This window comes from Haliotis rubra, unplaced genomic scaffold (assembly GCF_003918875.1).
Source record: "Haliotis rubra isolate DU_JTF1 unplaced genomic scaffold, ASM391887v1 Scf979, whole genome shotgun sequence".
In the NCBI taxonomy this organism is placed as follows: Eukaryota; Metazoa; Mollusca; class Gastropoda; order Lepetellida; family Haliotidae; genus Haliotis; species Haliotis rubra.
This window is the reverse complement of record NW_025767722.1, coordinates 291,231-315,390: the sequence shown is the minus strand read 5'-3', so window position 1 is coordinate 315,390 and position 24,160 is coordinate 291,231. Positions and strand designations below refer to the sequence as shown.

The window sequence follows — 24,160 nt, the reverse complement described above, 5'->3', positions numbered from 1 at the left end:
CTAGCGTGGCAGCGAGAGAATCGAACCATCGAACTTTCAATCTCTGGTTATATATCTATCTGCCAGCCCACGGAGGTAGCGATGGCATGACGCGGTTGCTGATGCAACCAATGACCTCACGAATTTTGTACTGAAGTCTGTCTCCCAGCTCATGGGGGTGACCAGGGGATCGAACCATCGACCTTCCAATCCCTGGGATGACATCCATCCATCAGCCCATGGTGACAGCGACGGGATGGAACCATCGACTAGTGCCCTTTCTACTGACGTCTACCTCCCAGCCCATGGAGGAGACAAGGGGATCGAACCATCGAACTTCCAGTCTTTGGAATGACGTCTATCTGCCAGCTCACGGAGGCAGGGATTACACAGTCGGTGATGGAACCGCCAACATTCAGCTCTCTGGGCAGACATCTATCTCCCAGCCTATTTTGGCAGCATGGGGATGGAACAATCGAACTCTGCCAGTTTTGACAAAAGTGAAAACAATATATAACTGAACACAATAATGTTGCAAAAGATATGATATTGTGTTTATTCATTAGTGTTTATCTCACAAAGATTGGCTAACACTCTTTCCATCACAGCATATATTATAACTCTTCATTTGCATGCAACTTATTTGCTTATGATTTAACTATAAATGATAGGCCTGTGAACAATTCAGCTGAACTAGAATATCCAGTGATTGATACTGTGAGCAACGACCAAAGAGGAAGGAGGACCTGTTATCGCCTTAATCTCCCATGGGATAATAAAGCAGTAACTAATCTGAATTAAAGTAAGCATTATCACTAAAGAGAGAAAGGAATGTACAGACGAGACTTTGAACAGTGTTCCAGTTATATCACAGCCTGTCACCTCTATATGGACAATATGGCTAAAATATTGCCGAGGTGACGTTGAATTGTAACTCACTCACTCTATATGGAACGAAGACTTGAATATGCAGGTCAAATATCTAAACCACTTTGCTGAAACCCCAGAGCTGGAGTGCTGGTAGGCATGATAGTACAGACAAAGCTGCCTACGTTAGTATAGTGGATGAGAACAGAAATCAACTGGGTGAGTTTTGTACTGTAACCAAATCAACTCTAGATGTTACACTTCGGGACATCACACTTTTCCCAGCGTGAATTTCGATCCGTTGTGTAACACCATAAAAAAGCGATACGATCTGGGTCACGGCAGTAGTTAGCAGATCCTGTGACAGTTTGGGGTGTATCAAATCCTGGGATCCAGAACTTCACATCTTCAGTTTTAGTGTGGGTGTGTGGGTACTGAGAATCCCATCGCTGACAGACCTTGCCGGTTATGGTTGTTGATCGATTTCCATTATACAACACTCTCCCAGCAGGTGTCGTCGAGCAGCTGGATACTGTCAAGAAACATGAAATAGCTGATGAATAGAGTCATACCAATCAACTGAGAAAGGCAAATTGATGCGTTTAGGTGAATGAATAGCTATTACTTCTTATTGCGGAAGTACTTCAAGATGTTTTCATTTTTACATTGAAATAATTTGCATCCTTACTGTTGACACACGTCACGTTGACCATCGTCCAGTACCCGTCTTTCTGACACAAGCTCATTGTCTGTTGACCAGGGTGGATTTTCACGAACCCCTCCTTGCATCTGTAGTTGGCAATGGCATGAAGACCTGTTGAACTGTAGACAACGTCTGTGCCTTCTAGTGGAGTTGGAGAACCACAATCTACACTCGGCTCCGGCATTAGGCTGGCTATAAAGTAAGTACACATAGAGACATAACGAATTTACGAAGATTACGATTATCGATATGAGTACACTGAGTATGAGTACACTGTGTGGGACCGATTACTGATAATAGTTAATACATTATGATAGTTTACATCATTGCAACGTCCTGGACATAGCCTTCAACAACAACATGTGAGTGGGTGGGGGACTATTTCTTCAAACTTTGAGAAGTGTTCATGTCAAGGACTATAATAGCGATTAGCAATCTAAGTGTTTGGTCATGTGGTCAGAAAATGATACCATTCGGCAATCAGGGGAATGCAGTTGGTTATACAAGATATACAAGAACTACCCACAACGAACTGCGGTCATATGCTCGTTGTACGGGTGTGTGAACCTCGGGCTGTAACAAAGCGTTATTTATTCATTTGCACGTTGTTTTTTGTTGTTGTTGTTTACCTCAGTGCATGTTAGTAATGTATGTACCTTTAACAAACTCTTTATCCAGTTTTAAATGGATACAATTTCAAATTATTAATCTACGTTTAAGTAAAGTTGTGAATTTATGTGATCCTTAGCAAAGTGTGAGTATCAGATTTAAGATGCTTAGTAAGCATGAATTATCTAGGTAAGTCTGTATTATTTGATTTAGAGATGCATTAACGACATCGTTCAAGGTCATGTTCTACCCATTGTGCGACTGCAAGAACAAAAGAGCAGGATAATGGCTCCTTGTAATACTGTCTCTATTATGGTGATCTATCTTCAGTTGTTGGCAATCTACAGCCTGCTTTTGTATTGTGTTGTCATCTATAATTAAAATGTTTCAGGGTTCATTACTAGTTTTAAATTGAAATTTGTCATAAACTAGTTGTTTTACTGTCCTTCGTTGACAGGGTTTGTAATTTACCTTCATTTATTATGAAATTCTAACTGTTTTTTAGTCACGATTTTGCTGAAATATTGCCGATGTGACTTAAGATTTTAACTTACTCACTGTAGAGTTGAGACGTGATTATGTTCTAGTTCCAGGGTACGGCGATACCGTACCGACTTACCGTCCAGGCTATTGATCAGAACAACAGTGCCTCCACTCTATCCACTACGTCACGGTGACGACCTTAGACCAGAAGGAACGAACAACATGCTATTTGAGAAAGGATACGTACCGACTTTGTTCTCGAGGTCATTAACACGCTTGTCCGTAGTTGTTAGGCATGTTGCTTTGCTTTCTGAAAATAAAATTTGCAATGCAATAAACCAATAAAAATCCTGATAATTACTGGTGATTCAGGATTAGAAATGGTTCCTTGTGATGCTATAAACAGCTAAGCCTGTTCTCAAATCAGTTATCAGGAATAGACGAGAGCATACTGACATATATATAGTATATGAACTTAAGCTCACTGAGTGAGTGAGTGAGTGAGTTTAGTTTTACGCCGCACTCAACAATATTCCAGCTATATGGCGGCGGTCTGTAAATAATCGAGTCTGGACCAGACAATCCAGTGATCAACAGCATGAGCATCGATCTGTGCAATTGGGAACCGATGACATGTGTCAACCAAGTCAGCGAAACTGACCACCCGATCCCGTTAGTCGCCTCTTACGACAAGCATTGTCGCCATTTATGGCAAGCACATTGGTTGCTGAAGACCTATTCTACCCCGGATCTTCACGGGTCTTAAGCTCACTGAGTAAATATATTAAATATATAAGAGCTCACAGACAGCACGAAGTAAATATGCACACGTGTTCACAGTTAACATATTAAATATATAGAGGAGCTTACAGGTAAAATGCTGAATAAGCACTTGCTTGACAACGACTTTAGAATCTATGTTGAAACGGCACCTATACAGAATAAAGAAGTTGTATATCCACAAAAATAGTCCTCATTCTTCATGTACCCAACTTCTAGAATGCCAATCAAAGAATGTAAAATGTATGAACTATATACACCAACGCACTCACAACGTGAATTAAATAACTATCGGAAAATAATGCTTTAGGCTTCTACTCTGTATCCCTGAAATTTACACAATTGCAAAAAGCACATGTCTAAATCGTGCAAAACTTAGTTAAAAATACTAATAGCTGCTGAAAACAATAGATCAGGCTATAGATGACAATTAGGTCGCTCAGACAGGTATGATGACGGATCGTCGACTCACATGGCATGAAACGCATGTGCTGCCTACAGACACAAGGGGTCATCTCAAAGATATTTTATTTATTTTGTGTTTAATATGTCTCATATATTGATTAACATCTAACCTGTCTTTCTTTCATAAAGTTGATATTGAGATGTGTAAAACAGTATGATACCAATAGAAAGCTTAAATCAGTCATCGTATTAATTGTCTCAAAATATATAGGTGACACGGCCATCCGAAGATAGACAGGACTGGATATTATTTGTAAATTGTTACTTCCCCAGTTTAATTCCCCTAAAGGATTATCTTATATTTGCTGATACATGTATCTCTATCCCCCAGCCCCTCCCCATCGTCTGCAACACCCGTCCTGGTTTTGCTTTTGAGACGACCACTCATGTCTGTTTGATATTTATAGTGGTAGTGAGGCTCAATGGTAGTTACAGCCTTAATAGTTTCAAAATTAAAAATATAATATTTTTACGTCAGCTATCGTTTGTAATGAAGCTAGGTCCAATTTCACAATGGGCATTTACAAAGTGTCCTTTGTAATACAATATCATCGCACACTAATTTGCATATAGCCACGTTCTGTTTAAATTTAGTCGCTTTGGACCGCATTGCTCATTTCTGCACTAATCTCTCCTCAGTATAGTCGTTTTCTTACGTTTTCTTTCTCCCTACCACTGAGACTGAAGTTAGGCCGAACTTAGTTTAACAGATATTTCACACTTTCACATATTAACTACATAAATTGTCGATATAAATGTGAAAAAAAGTTTCGTTTCTATTTCCGTCAGTACTTTAACTAACTGGATGAGTGAGTGAGTGAGTGAGTGAGTGAGTGAGTGAGTTAAGATTTTAACTCATATCGGCAATATTTCAGCCCTATCCTGACTAAAACAACTTTAATAATAAACAACAATTATTTCGTAAAATCTGTCAAAAAAGGACAGTAAACTATCTAGGTTATCACAGATAGGAAGTTATAACTAGCATGTCAGCATTAAAACATTTATTACAATACAGAACAATGCAATATAAAAACCGGGCTATAGGTCGCCAACAACTGAAGGTATGTCACCATACAATACCATTGCTACCTGCCTGGGCCCTAGCTGGGTTTACATCATTCCTTCAGATGTTGGTGATAACTGGATGACTTGGTAACGACCGTTTCATACTCACCACTGCTCATGTCCTTGTTCGCACAGGTTTCATCCCTGGAAGCCAGAAATTGGTCTACGGATGTCTTAAATATGTCGTAGTTGACCAAAACCCGACAGTAATCACTTGATGTTTTGGCATATCCACAAGCAAACAGCAAGACTACACAAAGACAAAGTCGAAACACCATGCTGACAAAGCCTTTAACTGCACAGACTGTGTTATCCGAGTGAATGTGTGATTGGGCGTGAAGCCCCGTTATATATATCTGTAACTTAATGTCAATCAAAATACTCTGCTCGTGTCATAGGAATATGCTTGATGGGATGGTCACTCTTGTGGTGTTAATATGCTGCATTACACGTCCAGTGCTATTTGAACATTGAACTGCCAAACAATACCAAATGAAGAGAACCTTCAATGTAACTAAAGTAGGTCATCAGCATGGCCGTCTTTGGTATCCTTCTCCTCATGATGCACACACTTGTCTACCACTTGTCTACCACTTGTCTACTACTTGTCTACCACTTGTCTGTCTACCACTTGTCTACCACTTGTCTGTCCATTGTGTAGTACTTGTCGCACACTTGTATAGTCATTGGCTTACAATTACAATTACAGTTTAAGGTCGGTGGTTCCAATCTAGAAGTCATCGCTGAAGTACTTTCTGGGCATTGTGACAGTGAAAAATTACCATAGGATATCTGTACATATGTGTGTCTCTTGAAGAGGAAGAATCCTGATTATGTGATTTCGTCAGTTTGTTTTTGTATGTGTGTATTTGCGAACGTGTGTGCGCGTCTGGGCGTGTTCATGTATGAACGCGTTTGAGTGCATGCTGCACACCGACCCTCTGTACGACATGTTGCAACGTGTGAAACAGACACAGATGTAATAGTTCAGAAAGGTCATGTTATCTTTATAAGAGCTTCATTATCAATTCCAACGTGTGATTACGCACACTTGTATTTATCTAAAAACTCTTACACTATAGTGTTAATTGTGTAATAATGCCATTTTACTTTTCCATTACATCTTTGAAGTAGGAACATTACAATCTTGAGCAAAATATGACTGTGCAGGTATATATACTGTATATTTTCTTTTGTAAGCTCACTTAAAGTTTTTCTTGTTTTACCAATCCAGTTCACGTTTTCGGTGAAGTAAATAATGTTTTACACAACTCTGATTTAAGTATGACCCGTGAAGATCCGGGTTAGAATTGATCTTCAGTAAGCCATGCTTGTCGTAAGAGGTGGCTAACGGGATCGGGTGGTCAGGCTCGCTGACTTGGTTGACACATGTCATCGGTTCCCAAATGCGCGGATATATGCTGTTGATCACTGGATTGTCTGGTCCAGACTAGATTATTTACAGACCGCCGCCATATAGCTGGAATATTGCTGAGTGCGGCGTAAAACTAAACTCCCTCCCTCACTTTTATTATGTACTTTAATTGTCATAAATGAAGCTAACGCGTCGTAACAGATGTTTTAAAATGACATATAATAATGTAGTGGCTAAGATGTACACCAATATGTGAGACTAAAGTTACATCTAAAAACTGTTTTAAGTGCAGTGCATAAGATAACAGATAAAAGAGATGTGTTAATAACTTTTCGCTAGCTAGTGTCATCTCGGTACATAAATCGACTAAAACAGTACAAAAGGGAATTTTCAAAACCCCTAAGTAAAATGCAGTAAACCCTAAGTAATATAGTATAGTGTATAGTGTATATAGTAAACCATATAGTAAACCCTAAGTAATATAGTGTATAGTGTATATAGTAAACCATATAGTAAACCCTAAGTAATATAGTATAGTGTATATAGTAAACCATATAGTTAACCCTAAGTAATATAGTAATGTGTATAGTGTATATAGTAAACCATATAGTAAACCCTAAGTAATATAGTATAGTGTATAGTGTATATAGTAAATCCTATAGTAAACCCTAAGTAATATAGTGTATAGTGTATATAGGAAAACCCTATAGTTAACCCTATGTAATATAGTATAGTGTACAGTGTATACAGTAAACCATATAGTAAACCCTAAGTAATATAGTACAGTGTATAGTGTATATAGTAAACCATATAGTAGACCCTAAGTAATATAGCATTGTGTATATAATAAACCCTATAGTAAACCCTAAGTAATATAGTATAGTGTATAGTGTATATAGTAAACCATATAGTAAACCCTAAGTAATATAGTAATGTGTATAGTGTATATAGTAAACCATATAGTAAACCCTAAGTAATATAGTATAGGGTATAGTGTATATAGTAAACCTTATGGTAAACCCTAAGTAATATAGTATAGTGTATAGTGTATATAATAAACCCTATAGTAAACCCTAAGTAATATAGTATAGTGTATAGTGTATATAGTAAACTACATAGTTCACCCTAAGTAATATAGTATAGTGTATATAGTAAACCCTATAGTAAACCCTAAGTAATACAGTATAGTGTATAGTGTATATAGTAAACCATATAGTAAACCCTAAGTAATATAGTATTGTGTATATCGTAAACCATATGGTAAACCCTAAGTACTATAGTATAGTGTATATAGAGAATACTATACGAGGTCTCATTACATACGAATTATACGAACCGAGTGTCCTTCCAATGGTATCTGACCGAGCGAAAGCGAGGTGAGATAACATAGGAAGGTCACGAGTTTCGTATAATTCGTATGTAATGAGACCGAGTGTGGTATTTTATTTATTACCCACGTCTTACATGCATTTAAATTGACAAAATAGTGTATTTTTGTTTTGTTCTTGGTTTCAAACCGAAACCGGTTTCGTAAAGAGGTTGCGGAAGAGTTTTGTACTGTAGTACAATATTTGCATGACGTCACCCCGTAATGACGTCACTGCCATGGTAACCGACGTCACGATGCATGTCAGTTGTCATCGCCTCGTACAGCCTCCTACAGTAAACTACTCCGCTGCACCTCGTTTCTTGGTTTCCAGCTGCTTCATTCGGTGGAAACATTGCGTTTATGTTTTCCGACAGATATAATGTCTCAGTTCGACTCACAATTAAACAGCGACACGGCAACGTTCGCAATGTTACATTCCCACAATGCATTTAAGTTGTAGAATGAATGAATTCACGTGTTTGTTATGAATGAAAAAATAGTTACGTCAGAATGTGACCTAATTGAGAGGTCATCGGTTATCCAATCAAATCGTTAGAATTTCAGGTCAAGTCGTTACGACACAGGTCAACGCGATACGACACTCGTGTGACGTACGAGATTAATATGCAGCTACCCATACGTTGATCACGTGGGTAATAAAGTGTATATAGTAAACCGTAAGTAATATAGTATAGCGTATATAGTAAACCATATAGTAAACCCTAAGTAATATAGTATAGTGTATAGTGTATATTGTAAACCCTAAGTAATATAGTATGGTGTATAGTGTATAGTGTATATAGTAAACCATATAGTAATCCAGGCTTAATTCGTAGTTATTGCGCATCACGAACATGATATCACATAGCACGTTTCAGTGCTTTTCACATCATAACTGTCTGTTCAAGACACTCCTGCAGTACACTTCTCAGTTAGAATCACGATCATTCTATGTTTATCAAGGAATCCGCCAAGGAGGGGCTCAATCTGCGAGGCTATATCTCCTATACATATCTTTGGCATATCAGTGAAACAATAGAACTGACTGAGAGCTGGAGCAAGGAGTGTTGTAAGCATGCAGTGTGACAATTAATAGAGGTTAGACTGAGTGTTACTATGCTTACTATGTAGAGCTATGGAATGAGAATGAAATAAAGTATAAAACAAAGTATAAACATACCTAATATTCCTACAGATGTTTTTATTGGTTTCTTTGAGAGCCATTTTAGAAGTTGCATAGGAGAAGGAAAACCAAGTTCTATGGATAGTCAGACTCATTGTAATAAAGAAGTTGACGACATCGCACATGCTAGTCCTATTATGTGTGACCTCAGAGTTCGAGTAGGCATTGCTGAAAACTACAGTAAAAACTGGAAGTTCACATTCTCATCCTCAAAGAGTCAAGTTGTAACATTTAGAAACAGAGGCTACAAACCTACGATGTTTGAACCCTTTGTATCTAAGGAAACATGTTACCAACAGCGCAAACAGACACCATGTATTCAATGACTTGTACTAATTTACAGGCAAGTTCACAACTCTTATCTGCAAGTGTTTTCAATATCAAGTGTGCGAGTCCCCTACCATGCTTCAAATTGATGAAGTCGGTGTCGAACCCAAAGGCATTGCATAGATGTGAGTTGTGGTTTTCACCAACTGATAGAGTATACACTTCTTGAAAGAGCCTTCAGACACGTTGTTAAGTGCATCCATGATCTACCCAGACATACCTGAAATGATGTATGCCTTGGCTTGCTGGACAAATAATTTTTGTCAAAACCACCTGCTCTAGCTTTTACATCATCAATGTCTTGTCAAAATGATAATGATATTCTTAACCTGTCACTATTTATCAAACATAGTATGAGACTAAGAAATGAACTGTTAAACAATTTAAAACGAAATTTGACAATAGCCTGTCATTTTGTTCTCTTCATTGTGTGTATTGTATATTATCTGTATATTGTATATTATTTGTAAATGTATATTTGTATGTAGGCCGGAGACCTTAAATACAATAAACTCTTTTGATTTGACTTGCTGGGTCTCCTACCACTTGAAGCTGACACACACACCAAGAAACTGATATTCTTTGGGAAACTGATTGATTACAATGAATACACTACTGCTCCCACAGAAGATACTTACCTCCAGGATGCTCCAATACCATCATAAGAGTCACATGACTTGCTTGACAACGACATTAGAATAATGTCGAAACGTCGCCTATGCAGAATAAAGAAGTTGTATATCCATAAAAATAGTCCTCATCCTTCGCTTTTAGCAATATTTCAGCAATATCACGGCGGGGAACACCAGAAATGGGCGCAACTCTGGAGGATAAATAAACCATATACTATGTAATTATTTTGGCAAAGAGTATGGAATGGGTGAGTACTGTTCTACACCGATAAGCAATATTCCATCAAGAAAACAGCGGAGGTACCAGAATTTGTACCCGGGAAGTGAATTGAATCTGAGCATGGCGCAGTGAAACTGAGTGAGTGAGTTTCATTCCGGCCCTCATCAAGGATGGTTAATGAACCGAGGACGTAAAGCACGTGCTTTTCGGAAATCTCACCTTTACAAACACATGGTCGCCACGCACATGTCTCTTCATTACGCAGCAGGTATGAGTGGGACCGACAGCGACGATACGTTGATTCCAGCTTCACAGTGTGAGTTTTTGACAATAAGTGAAAACTCTGAAGATGATGAAATTCTATGCACAGCACTGGAAACTGCGGAGGAAAGGGATCTTCTTCAGCAACATTACAGCAATATTAGTGACGTGAAGTAAGAAGTCCACGTGAGTGAGAATGTGTTTGGCGGCGGTAGTGGGACGCATAGTGATCATGAAAGATTTTCTGTACCGTTGATGGATTCTGAAATTGCAGGATTATGCGAGACAAGTGTACCTCAAAATACCAAACAGAATTTACGTTGGGCCTGTGGTATTTTTGAAACTTGGAGAAATTCACGTAATCAGAGAATTTTACGAGGGGAAACATCCGGACAGCGTTTAATAGCTCACAAACTCGAGTTTAATAGCTCACAAACTCGAGGATCTGAACGACGATGAACTTAATTACTCTCTGTGTCGTTTTGTATGCGAGGTGCGCAAAAGCGATGGATCTGAATATAATCCAAAAACTCTCCGGCAGTTAGTGCTGTTATTGAACATGCATTTGACGAAGTGTGGTCGGGATTTGTAATTCCTGTCGGATAACGTTTTTCTCGAACTGCGAAATATATTGGACAGTGTAATGAAAGAAGGATCGAAACGTGGTATTGGAATTCGTACCAAAAAGGCTAAGGTTATTTCCTATGAACAACAGAAAACTATGTGGGCTATGGGCATCTTGGGAGTTTCGTCACCACAGGTTCTTTTGGATACAATGCTGTACCTCATTGGATTAAATTTTGCTCTCAGAAGCGGCGATGAGCACAGGAATCTTACAGATGACCAATTCGAAATTGACAAGGATGACACTGGAGAATTTCTTCTTTATTCTGAGAAGACTAGTAAGTGTTACCAGCGTGGACCTAAGGATTTTGGTGTTCCTCCAAAGTGTGTTCGGGCATACGCCAGTGACGATCGTAACAAGTGTGTAGTTGCGATATTCAGAAGTACTGTAGTCTGCGTCCGACCAACTCCCGTGTCATGTATTTGCGACCACTGGTGAAGCCCAGAGATGATCAGTGGTACAGGCAGCAGGCTGTTGGAAAACACACTCTGCAGCAGACAGTTGGCAAGATGTGTAAACAAGCAGGCTTTGAATTTTACCTTTTTAACTTTTCATTAAACATGTGAATGTGGTGGTTTTTGGTTTCACAGTATGGCGTGACCATATTTCTGATTGAGGCTGCCCTTGTACTGTAAACGTAAATTGACAAGGCTTCTGTATGACTGTTCAAAGGGGCGGTATTGAAAAGCGTTGAACATATAGCCTCATTCCTTACTTTGTTAGACTAGCAATAATGTAAATTGTCTTATTGCAGGTTTTTACAGCAATCACTCACTCACTCAGAGCCACATGCGCCACTCGACTCTTTCAGTCAGGCATTGATGAACATCTAATCACCAGAACAACGGGACATCGGAGTACCGCTGTGAGAGAGTACAGGCGAGTTAGTACAGCTCAGGAGAAAGAACTGTAACGTGATCCAATGTGGCGGTGAACTCCCTAAAAGACGACGAACTGCTGACTCCAGTGTCGACGTAGCTACCACTACCACGCCCGCAGTCTCGCAAAGTGTGACGGACGATCACGTCGCGATTTCAGTGTCTGTTGTCATTAAAAAGTAATAAAAAGTAATTATAGTCGAAATTGTTCTTTTCATTTGAGAAAGTAGTTCCGTCCGGGTTGTAACCGCCACATCGGATGGTTATAGTATGGTCGAAGACAAAGGAAGCATGCGCTAAAATAGATATATAAGGGTTGTTAAGATGTATTGGGGGCACGACTTTACATTTAAGCTCATTTGTCTGCTAACATCGACGTTTCAAGACCTCTCACTCGACTTCATTGAACTTTCCACAGCTTTCAACAATCTTCAATCAGTACATCCGTTTTACTGGGAATATCAATACTTTTTGATTTGTCATCCAATAGTATTGTATTAGAAGTCTGTGCTGTCATTCATTGCAACCATGTGTATTCATAACACACGTGAATATTATAGTTTCGGCTGTGTTTTATTATACTGGTTTATTGGGGACTCACGAATCGTTTATCTCAGTAGTTTCTTAACCGTAACAAATGACTAAAATGTGGTGACATCTTCAGTGATTGTGTCCAGTATACTATTAATTTGTGCTCTCTTTGAATTTGTTTTGAATATTCCATATGATGTATATGCTATAATCATACAAACTGTGTTTCTATAAAAAGACGTTTGTAATGTTGTGATATTTTGACTGTTGATGTGGGTGTATGTGAGAAGAGAATGAGTATGTTAGCAAGGCAGGTTTAGTTAATAGAGTGTATTTACTTTTAATTTGAGGTTTGTGTTTCCTCTAGTATGTGACAATTATCAATATGTGATAAGTGAGAAAAAGAGGAATTGTACTTTCAGGGTATCAGGTTATCAACAGAAGACGTCTATGGTTTGTGAATTACAGTTTTCGATAAATGTACAGTATGGCGGGTTTTTTCTAAAATGCATACATGATACGTGGATGTGTTTCTTAATGTTCCCACTATGAGTGACCAGAAGCAATACATTTTCATTTTGTGACAAATCCAAACTAAATTTGTCCTGCTCCGTGCTGCTTGTTGACGGTTAGAGGTTTACATTTACTTTTGATAGAACTATTGTGAGTGAGTGAGTTAATATGTATCGTCACATCGGCAATATTTCAGCCATATCGTGCCGAGAACAGTTTATAATTGTATTAAAGATCAATAAAGTTAGAACTTCACAGTAAAACTACTAGTGTATCACAGATATCCATTTAAAACTAGTAATTAAATCTAAAATATTGGAATGAGTGAGTGACAATACAATAATAAAACAGGTTGTAGATTGCCAACGACTGAAGGCAGATCACCATACTAGGGACCATGGGGTTCCATTTGCTACCTGCATGAACCCTAGCTGGATTTACACCATCCCTTCAGCCGTTAGCAGCGTAAAGAAATCTAGCCATACATTTAAAAAAACACATATTCTACGATTAAAAATAGTCGAGAGTTTCAAGTTACTTTGAATGTGTGTGGACTTACGTATCCTCTCAGCAGGACAATAATTGATAGAACTATAAAAGACTATAAAAGAAAATATGTAAAAGAAATGAGCAGCACTAAAGACCTGTGTGGTCAGTGAAGAAATACAAGTGGCACATCAATATTATATCGACTGGGATTTGTGGAAAACAGAAACCTTTAGCACTTGGAGCAATCAAATGTGGGTGAATATGGGTGCAGGCACATGTGTTGGTGGTGGTTGGAATAGCCTGGGCGCATAGTGGGTTTATGGTGTTGGTCCTCTGAGATACATGTATATCATCTAATTATCATGGAGACTCCATCGTGTGGCGATTTAACCTACACCATCAGACTTGTCCATGTTGCATGCCCTTAGAAGCATCTCTAGATGGGGTAACAATAACTTGCATATTAAATTCTATTTGTACAATACTTTCTGGGATCGACCGATCGACCTTCCGTTCACAGGGCAGATGTCTGCAAGCCCAAGGAGGCAGCTAGTGGATCGAACCAGCGACCTCCGTCTCTCTGCACAGACGTCTGTCCAACAGCCAACTGTGGTAGCTTGGGTATTGAACCATCGAAATTCCAATCTCTGGACAGACGTCTATCTGACAGCTCACGAAGGAAGTGAAGGTATAAGAACCGCCTTCTATTGAGTCTCTGGGTAGATGTCTATCTGCCAGAAGACGGTTGCAGCGAGGGGATAGAACCTCCGACCGTGCAATCACTGTACACAGGGCAATCTGCAAGCCCACGGAGGCAGCGAGGGGATTACACGGTCGGGAATCTGGGTAGAGGTCTACTTACCAGCAGACGGTTACAGCGACGGAAAGAACCACCAACTGTCGGTTACAGCTACGGATAGAACCGTGCAATTTCTGGTTAGGCGTCTATCTCGCAGTCCAAGGAAGAAGCAAGGGAATGGCGAATGGGGAATCAAAATTTTCTAACAAAAGTAAAAACAGAATTTATGTCAATAATGAACACATTAATTGTCAAGATTACCATCTTTCGATACTCTTTATTCATTTATGACAATCAAGCAGAGATTGACTTACAGTCTTTCCATCACAGTATATGTGACATCATCACTTAACACGCATGTATTTATTTGTTTATGAATTAGCTATACAACGGAGGTCTGTGAACAATCGAGCTGAACTACACAATCCAGTGATTGATACTGTGAGCAACGACCATAGAGGAAAGAGGACCTGCTGTCACCTTAATCTCCCATGGGATCATAAAGCATTAACTAATCTTATATGAAGTAAGCATTACCAATAAAAGAGAGACTGGGGATGTTTAACGCAACTGTTTAGTAAAGGCCAGGTTGCAGTGGTTCAGTAATAGTGATCTCACGTGTAATCCCAGCTGACATTTGTTTGACAACAACTGTTCTCACCTGTAATGCCTCTTAGTACTTTCAACCAAATTTCTCATGGGATAATAAAGCATTTACTTTTCTCAAAGTAAGCATTGCCATAAAAGGTAGAGTGAGAGGGTTTACACATCCCGTTAAACAGTTTTCAGGTTATATAACGCTTTATTACCTCAATGTGGAAGGTCACATTGCTGAAACCCTAGAGGAGAAGAAGATGGGAAACTAAAGAGCTTGAATACTGGTCTGATGGACCTGAAAGTATAGACAAAACTGCTTCCGTTGGTAGGAGAGTGGACTAGAACAGAAATCAAATGAGCAAGTTTCGTATTTGTAACCAAATCAACTCTAGATGTTACACTTAGGTACATCACACTTTTCCCAGCGTGAATTTCGGTCCATTGTGTGACACCATAAAAATCCGGCACGAGATGGGTCACGGCAATAGTTAGCAGAGCCTGTCACAGTTTGGGGTGTGTCGAATCCTGGGATCCAGTACTTCGCGTCTTCCTTATAAGTGTGACTGTGTGGCGTCTGAAAATCCCATCGCTGACAGACCTTGCCGGTTAAGGTTGTTGATCGAGTTCCGGTGTATAACGATTTCCTAGCAGGTGCTGTCCAGCAGCCAGAGACTGTCAAGGAACAGGAAATAGTTGATAAATAGAGACATACCTATCAACTGGGCAAGGCAAATCGATGCATCTGGGGAAATAATCAATTCAAAACGTTTTTATTTTTTACATTGAATAAGTTGCACCCTTACGGTTGACACACTTCACGTTGACCATCGTCCAGTTCCCGTCTTTCTGACAAAAACTCATTGTCTGTTGACCAGGGTGTATGTTCACCAACCCCTTCTTGCATCTGTACTGGGCCAGAAGATCTGTTCGACTGAAGACAACGTCTGTGCCTTCTAGTGTACTTGGAGAACCACAATCTACACTCAGCTCTGACGTCTGGTTAGCTGTAAAACAAATATACATAAAATCATTACGAAAGTGTAGGCACCTTTTGATATAGGATATCTTCCCATAATCGATATCAGTACCGATTGCTGATGATAGTTACTTTTACTTCTCTTTAACATCCTGGACAGCTCCGTTAATAGTAACTTCACACCAAATTAAAACATATATATTAACTGTTTCAAATGCATATTCCAAAGGTCCAATACAGGCCAATTTCTTTCAAGTATTCTTGCATGATATGGTCGTTCACATCATGTTTACTGTCAGTGTAAATCCCTTGCTATTGCAAAGTCCTAGGAATAAAGCGTCTGTGACTGTTCTTCAAGTAGTTACAAAATTTTAGAGCTGTGTGTGGTAAGGAATATAAACCTTCCTGTGGAAAAACATCACTGTGGTTTTGGTTATGTGATCAGGCCCTGATTTATCGAAACAGATTTAAGTTTTTACTCAAATTTCAAACTGAGTTTGACAAATTTAAACAGCTAAATTTTTAACTCAACTGCTTTTTTAAAATAAAAAAAGCCAAAACCACTTAAGCAATTTATCCTCCAAACTCAAATTGTCTATGTTTGAGTTTAATATCGATTTCAGTTCATTCTGGAAAATGCATTTTTCTGCATTTTCTCAAATCTGAGTAAAAACTCTTGACTCAAGTCAAAACTCAGACTCAAGTTTGTTTCGAGAAATCGGGGCCAGAATCAGTAGTTAGGTGACTGCAATCGCTAATAAAGTAAACTGCGTTTATAAATATCAAGCTTATAAAGAATTGATGGATATAAAAACCGTTCTTTCCGGCCTCTTGCAGTATGGATTAGTCGAAATACGTACAAGGAACTAGGGTAATGAGTTCGCTATAACCCTAATTTACTGTATTTTCTATTGTGTCCTCCGACTCGATCAAAAGCGGCCTTTGCACATCTGCACATTCTTTTTTCTACAGTACAATTTAATATTGTAGCTACGTTTAACAAACTCTGATTATGAAAACCTTACAGGATGTTACCTCGTGTGTCAGAAGCTAAAATTAGGATTATTGGAACATTTGTCAGATGTATTCAGGGCATTCCCAAGCATTACTCCAGTCACAGGGCTATACAATAACACGACTGTGCTCCCTGTTTCTCCCGTACCTCCACCCCCCCAGCAGCCTTTCCAGTCCCCCCCCCCTTAACCATTATCCCCATTCGCGTCATGTAAGTATTTCAGAGGATTTGTGTAGGTAAGTCTGTTTTAATTGAATTAAAGAAGCATTACCTAGTTTTGTCTCCATGTAACCGAGACGAGCCTCTTTGTTCTCGTTGTCATTTAACAGCTTCTCTGTAACCGAAAACGTTCGTTTACATGTATGGACACTTGATTGGGATTAATAAACTAAAACATATATCTTTCATCTTTTGAAATATTTGCTAACAGGAAATTCTTCGATTCTGCGTATATGATTTGTATGTTTTTGTGAGTCACTACCAAATATGATAACACTGTGATATTCTGCATTCACACAAAGGACAAGGTATGCTGCCCTACCGATGGCTCCCGGCAAAAACACATGTAACAGCAAGTCAATTGTTCACCTAAAAACACACCGTATCATATGGTGCAAATCACAATATAGAATTAGAACGTGCGGGTATATGTGGTATCACATCTCACGCCAGAACACAACGCAACATTGTTAATTACAACTTGGAAGACCTACGCCACCAGAAAGTCATCGTTCATGATCATGTTCTACCCTTTGTGCAATTGCAAGAACGAAAGCGCAGAATAATATAGTTCCTTTTAAAACTAAAGGCGTAGTTATGTTTAGTTCCAGTCTATGGCGATACCCCACCGAGTCAGGTTATTGGTCTGATTGGTCTGTGTTCCAATTCTATCCACTACACCACTGACGACCTTAGACCAGTAGCAAAGAACAACATAATGCTATTTGCGAAAGGATGACGTACCGATTTGTTTCTCAAGGTCAATGACACGCTTGTCCGTCGTTTTTAGACTTGTTGCTTTGCTTTCTGAAAATACAATTTGCAATGCAATAATTATTAAACAAATTTATTATTATTTACAGACCGCCGCAATATAGCTGCAATATTGCTGAGTGCGGCGTAAAACTAAACTCACTAACGTGGAGTAGGGTTTCTATGAGTTATAGATTCCTAGTCAACTAAGTAAACGGTACACTGTTAGGTGATATCAAAGCTACTTCTAAACAACTGTTCAAGTAGAATACAGTAAATAGTTGTTAAAGATGAAAGATGTGTTAACCAACCAGCCAGCCAGCCACATGTATAAACTCATTGATAACGTGAATTAAATAGTGAGTGAGTGAGTTAAACTTTTACGACACGTCGGCAATATTACAGCCTTATAGCGATGAAAACAAGCGTTCATTTTAAAGTATCTGTCGACAAGGGACAGTAAAAGCAACTAGAATATCATAGTATCAAGAATTAAAACTAAAATTAGCACCAATCTCTAAAATAGGATTTGAAATTAGGACAATACAATATAAAAACGGGATGAGCATCGCCAACTGAAGGTAGGTCACCATCCTAGCTAGGGACCATGGTGAATTAAGTACTATGAATATTGTCATTTACCTGTGTGTGTTTTAACTAATTGCGAAAAGAGAAACGCTCAGTCCCATTGCATTTTATTGGTGAGTAAACAGGTCTGGAGTGAGTGAGTGTGTTGAGGTGAGGTGAAATGGGTTTTACGTCGTGCTTGAGAATATTTCGCTCATATGACGACGTGCATGCGTGTGTATGTGTATGTGCGGCTGCTTGTACTAGCCCAGACTTAAGCTGGTTTTATAGTGCTAGCCCACTGAGATACCATGCCACAGTGAAGCATTAATACCCCACTCAGACACATTATACTGACTCCGAGCCGACGAGTCCTTGTTGTACCCATTAATGCTGAGCGCCAGGCAGGGAGAGTGAGTGAGTGAATGAGTGAAGATTTACAGTCACATGGGCAATACTTCAGACATATCGTGACTAAAACCAGATTAAATTCGCCATTAATACATGTTAATTATAAAGCTTGTCAACAAATGACTGTAAAACAATTAGGTGATCACAATTATAAATATATAAAACTAGTATGTAAATTTAAAATACTTGAAATAAATCTAAACTACAGAAGACATTACAATATACAAAAAACAGTTGAAGGTACATCACCATACTAGGGACTATGGGGACTTACAGAAACAGGTCTGGACAAACCAATGGTTGACATTCTAGAACATACACCAGGCAACAAAAGTATGAAGATTGTGCGTTGGATGACTATGTAATACATACTCACCACTGCTCGTGTCCTTGTTCGCACAGGCTTCATCCCTGGAAGCCAGAAATTGGTCTACGGATGTCTTAAATGTGTCGTAGTTGACCAAAACCCGACAGTAATCACCGGATTTGTTGGCATATCCACAAGCAAACAACAAGACTACACAAAGACAAAGTCGAAACACCATGGTGACAAAGCCTTTAACTGCACAGACTGTATGTCATCCGAGTGAATGTGTGCTTGGGCGTGAAGCCCCGTTATATATATCTGTAACTCTACTGTCAATCAAAATACTCTGCTCGTGTCATAAGAATATGCTTGATGGGTAACTCTTGTGGTGTTAATATGCTGCATTACACGTCCAGTGCTACTTGAACATTGAACTGCCAAACAATACCAAATGAAGAGTACCTTCAATGTAACTAAAGTAGGTCATCAGCATGGCCGTCTTTGGTATCCTTCTCCTCATGATGTACACACTTGTCTACCACTTGTCTGTCACTTGTCTGTCTACCACTTGTCTGTCCATTGTTTAGTACTTGTCGCACACTTGGACATTCATTGGCTTACATTTCAACACAATGAGATCACAGTTAAAGGTCGGTGGTCCCAATCTGGTATTCATAACTAAAGTTATTCCTAACCTTTTTGATTGTAAATAACTACCATAGCATATCTACACACGTACATTTGTCTCTATAGAAGACGAAAATCTCTGATTATGTGAATGCGTGTGTGTGCGTGCAAACACGGGTGTGTATGAGTGCGTGTGTGTGCGTCTGGTCGTGCATGCATGTATATTCGTGTGGCATGCGTTTGGATGCATGCTGAACACTGACTTTTGTACCGCATGAAACAGGCACAGATGTAATAGCGTGAGAGAGGCCATGTTACGCTTATTACAGAAGCTTCATTATCAATTCCCCTGTGTGATTATACAGTTTGCCTTTATCAAAAAACTTTGATGATTTAGTGTTGATGGTATGCCATTGCCATTTCATTTTTCCTTTACATCACTGAAGTAGAAAAGTTTTCATTTTAACACAAAATATGACTCTGCAGATCTATATTATCATTTGTAATTTGACCTGAAGTGGAATAAAGTATTTTATTGTTTACCAATCCAGTTCCATTTAATACTCTCCACTATTTTAATCGTAGAATATGTGTGTTTTTAATGTATGGCTAGACTTGTCTAAATTGCTAACGGCTGAAGGGATGGTGTAAATCCAGCTAGGGTCCATGCAGGAAGCAAATGCACTGTAAGTCCCCATGGTCCCTAGCATGGTGATCTTCTTTCAATTGTTGGCAATCTATTGTCTGTTTTTATATTGTATTGTCATTTATAGTTAAAATATTTTAGATTTAATTACTAGTTTTGAATTTATTTCTGTGATAATCTGTGATTTTCTAACTTCATTCATAAATTTACAACTTTCTCAGTCACTATATGGCTGAAATACTGCCGATGTGACTTCACAATTTAACTCACTCACTCATGCTTGTCGTAAGAGGCGACCATCGAGATCGGGTGCACTTACCCTGCATCACCTAACAGCCATCTGTCAATCCCAGCAGTCTATGCTGTTGGTTTGAAGCATAAGCGAGTCATGAACTGATCCAGGCCACTTTCACACTTGTGAACCTTTGGATTATAATTATAATTATTTCCAAATGCCACTTAAGGAAATTATTTCATCAACCATGCATTCGCTATTGAATACTAAGTTATCTAATAACTTTCTCTGAATTGGTGTGTGACAGTCCAAACGGTACTAGCAACCTCTTTTTGGACCTTATAGCAGAACCCATATTCGACCTTGCATAATGATTGGCTATGAAAACGAATAGGTGACATCTCAGGTCACTGTCAAAGTCATTAATAGAATAAACAAAGTGCGTATCCTTCGGAGTTTTACATTATAATTTCCCATCACGTTTGAATACGGCTAATAAATGTATGCTGACAGTATAACGTAATAAAAAAGGACGTTTCGGGTTATTGTAGTTAGTTTCTAGTTACGTGCCATAGTTCATGGTACGTCACAGACCGCATTTCCGGCATGGAATTCCTAACTGCATACGTAAACCACTTCTTCGTGAGTGAGTTTAGTTTTACGCCGCACTCTGCAATATTCCAGCTATATGGCGGCGGTCTGTAAATAATCAGGTCTGGACCAGACAATCCCGTGATCAACAGCATGAGCATCGATCTGCGCAATTGGGAACCGATGACATGTGTCAACCAAGCCAGCGAGCCTGAACACCCGATCCCGTTAGTGGCCTCTTATAACAAGCATGGATTACTGAAGATCAGTTCTAACCGGGGCCTTCACGGGTACCGTTATTGTCTTCACTGGGTCGCATAATACGTATAACAGTTCCGTCAAAGCAACAAGGCACTTTTCGAAATCTACCAATGTTATAAAATGATTCCTTGATGGTTCGTTGGTCGGATGCTGCCTTTGGGAATTATATTAGTTTTAAACGTTTTACAATAACATTGTATGTGCGGATAAATACCCGTGAGACTGGTTACTGGGATACCCCATGCAGGTCCGCTAGTTCAGAGGAAAACAATTCCTTCCCATAATATCTGAGGGCAATTAAAACCTGTGTCTCCGGCGATAATGCATGAAAACGCTCCGTTTGGGAAGTAAAGTCATGGTGGTAGTGAGTTTACAAGCTCAAAAATAGCATGGCGACTTCGGTCCCGAAACACCCTTGGTCATGATCGTGATCGTGTTGACTCTTCTTCAAATAAGCCGAGCAAAAAGTATGCCGCCATCTTGATTCTCAAGTTACGACAGAAATGTTTGATTTACGATAGGCGCTGGTCGTTCTTAAATTTTCTCTTGACTTTACGAGATGTTTTCACTAAGATCGCTTTGTGGATCGCTTAAGATTTGTGTCTTAAAGTTTCCCAAAACTTTCAAAAGAAATTTAAATTCACCAGCTGTTTTAAATGTAGCATTTCTGTCATTTAAATTTTGGCTAAATTGTCCTACAATCGCCAGCGGCTGAAGGGATGATATAAATCCAGCTAGTTCCCATGCAGGTAGAAGAAGAACTGCAAGTCCCCATTGACCCTAGTATGGTCATCTACCTTCAGTTGTTGATGATATATAGCCTATTTTTATATTGTGTTGTCCCCTATAGTTAAAATGTTTTAGATTCAATTACTAGTTTTACATATATGTCATAGAGTAAACCATTTCAATAAGTTTCTGCAAAACTTCATATATTCAAACAACATAATTGTTTCCATATATATCCAAGGTGTACCGAAATTCTATCCCCTTTGTCTGTTTAATGTATTCAGCCATCATTCGGTGTAACCCTCTTATCATAAACCCCCCTCAGGGCAGGACCCTTAATTCTTAACGACCTTGCACAACGTGGCGTAATGTCCCTATGCATAAAACCCGACTCACATGGTCACTCAGGGAGACCAAGCAGGGAGACCAGTCAGAGACGACGCGACGAAACGGGCCCAGATCACCCACCGAAGCGGACGGACTGTGCGGCTAGTCAGGGCGTCGGCCAAGGCCGTCGCCTCACCAACGACTACGTCGACGATGAAGAATCTCCGTCCGACTTCTGAATGTGTGTAAGTGACAGAGCGGGTCTCCACATCGGGAACATTGGCCACTCGGTCCCGATGTGCGTTCTGTCATGTGATTTCCATCTTATTACCATTTCTACCATTATTCCCAAACCATAATAAACATGGCTGCTGCTGGCGTCAACTATACTGCTGACTTTTGTCTTCCGCCTCTTGAACTACCATCCGAGAGTACCACAACGAACTCTCTTGGACAGATATATAGGGATGCACTAGTTGCTTTACTGTCCTTTGTCGGCAGGTTTTTGTACTATCTATATATATTCTATTTTAATGTCAAGTGTTCTCATCACGATATGGCTGAAATATTGCCGATGTGACGTTAAATAATAACTCACTCACTCACTATCTTAAAGTTACGATAGGTCGCTATCGCTATCGCTACAAACGCTTTGTGGATGGGCCCCCAGACCTATACCATTGTTATTACACATCATGAACATGAGATCAGTACATAGCAGTTTTAGGTGTTTTCCACATCATAACAGGCTGTTCAAGCCACTCCTGCAGCTCACTTCTCGATATGTAATTCTACTGGCAGAGAGTATGGAATGGGTGAGTACCGTTCTACACCTCTTCAAGCAATACTCCGTCAACAACACGGCGGAGGTACCAGACATGACAATTGTACCATTGAATTGAACTGAATCTGACTGGTGAGCATGGCGAAGGAAAGTGAAATCACAAGGATTTATGTAAGTGAAATCAGCTTAATGACCCTGTAGGGCGGTTTTGGTAAATCCCTAACGCCATCATCATGAAACTGGGACACCCCTCCACTCTTTTGACAAAGAAACAAAACGGGTGCAAGAAAACCTTCATTGAAAGAGTCGCACTGAATCGCTGCTGTGAAAAATATGGCCACGAGTATTGTCCAGGTCACAATTCGTATAATGTATGTTTCTTATGTTTGAGGTATAATAGTTTTAGAATGGGTACGTGCAAGCTGGGACAGTGATGTAAGCAGTGAGCGATTGTCTGTGTTGAAGATGTGTAGGCATCCTTGAAGAGCAACTTTCTCGTGGTGAGTGATGGGTAACGCTAATAGCTCTTCCCCCGTGTGGACCAGGGGCAGAATGTGTCTACAGCACCCCGTTGCTGGTCGTAAGAGACGACCGAATAGGGCAACCTGTTTGCCGTGGGTTGCGCCCCTGTATCGGTGAAGGAAGGGAGTCTGGTGGTTGATGGCACTGGTTCCAGGAACAGCGTTCCTTTGCTCAATACGCCACTTCATCCCTGACTTCACCTGGCCGGTTTGTAGAATGGGCGCGATTCCATCAATCGGCTGGTCATGGCATACCCCGAGCATGGTTCACTGGAATTTATCCATATACTGATATTTCACATGGTAAATTTGGAAACCACCAAATTTGCCATATATTACATTTTTGTCTAGAGTCCTATACCAGAAGGCGGTGATCCATGGGTCAATCTAGAATTAATGACCTCTGTCATCAGGTAACTGTCTAGGGCCGATCTAGCA

At 39.6% G+C, this 24,160-nt stretch overlaps 1 protein-coding gene across 3 annotated transcripts; it reads right to left on the bottom strand.

The window, feature by feature from the left end:
• Positions 1 to 509: 509 nt before the first annotated feature.
• LOC124265426 (plasminogen-like) lies at positions 510 to 19,265 on the bottom strand. 3 transcript variants are annotated; one of them, XM_046700218.1, is made up of 5 exons: positions 19,071 to 19,265; positions 17,708 to 17,770; positions 17,016 to 17,078; positions 15,557 to 15,757; positions 510 to 1,378 (listed from the first exon to the last, which is right to left on the bottom strand). In XM_046700218.1, exons 1-5 carry the CDS (start codon positions 19,237 to 19,239, stop codon positions 1,095 to 1,097), a joined length of 780 nt encoding a protein of 259 aa, XP_046556174.1. In that variant the 5' UTR covers positions 19,240 to 19,265; the 3' UTR covers positions 510 to 1,094. The 3 variants fall into 3 exon arrangements, with proteins under 3 accessions (XP_046556174.1, XP_046556175.1, XP_046556173.1); XM_046700217.1 differs by lacking the exon at positions 510 to 1,378 and adding an exon at positions 14,419 to 15,425; XM_046700219.1 differs by lacking the exons at positions 15,557 to 15,757; positions 17,016 to 17,078; positions 17,708 to 17,770; positions 19,071 to 19,265 and adding exons at positions 1,535 to 1,741; positions 2,889 to 2,951; positions 5,064 to 5,289.
• Between the last annotated feature and the right edge of the window lie 4,895 nt (positions 19,266 to 24,160).

Bases quoted from the DNA above. Each gene is read 5' to 3' on its own strand.
- LOC124265426 (XM_046700218.1), bottom strand. From the start codon at position 19,239: ATGGTGTTTCGACTTTGTCTTTGTGTAGTCTTGTTGTTTGCTTGTGGA. The intron at 17,771-19,070 runs GTGAGTATGTAT...TTGTATTTTCAG, and splicing joins GAACAAGGACACGAGCAGTG to AAAGCAAAGCAACAAGTCTA. The intron at 17,079-17,707 runs GTACGTCATCCT...TTTCGGTTACAG, and splicing joins TGACCTTGAGAAACAAATCG to AGAAGCTGTTAAATGACAAC.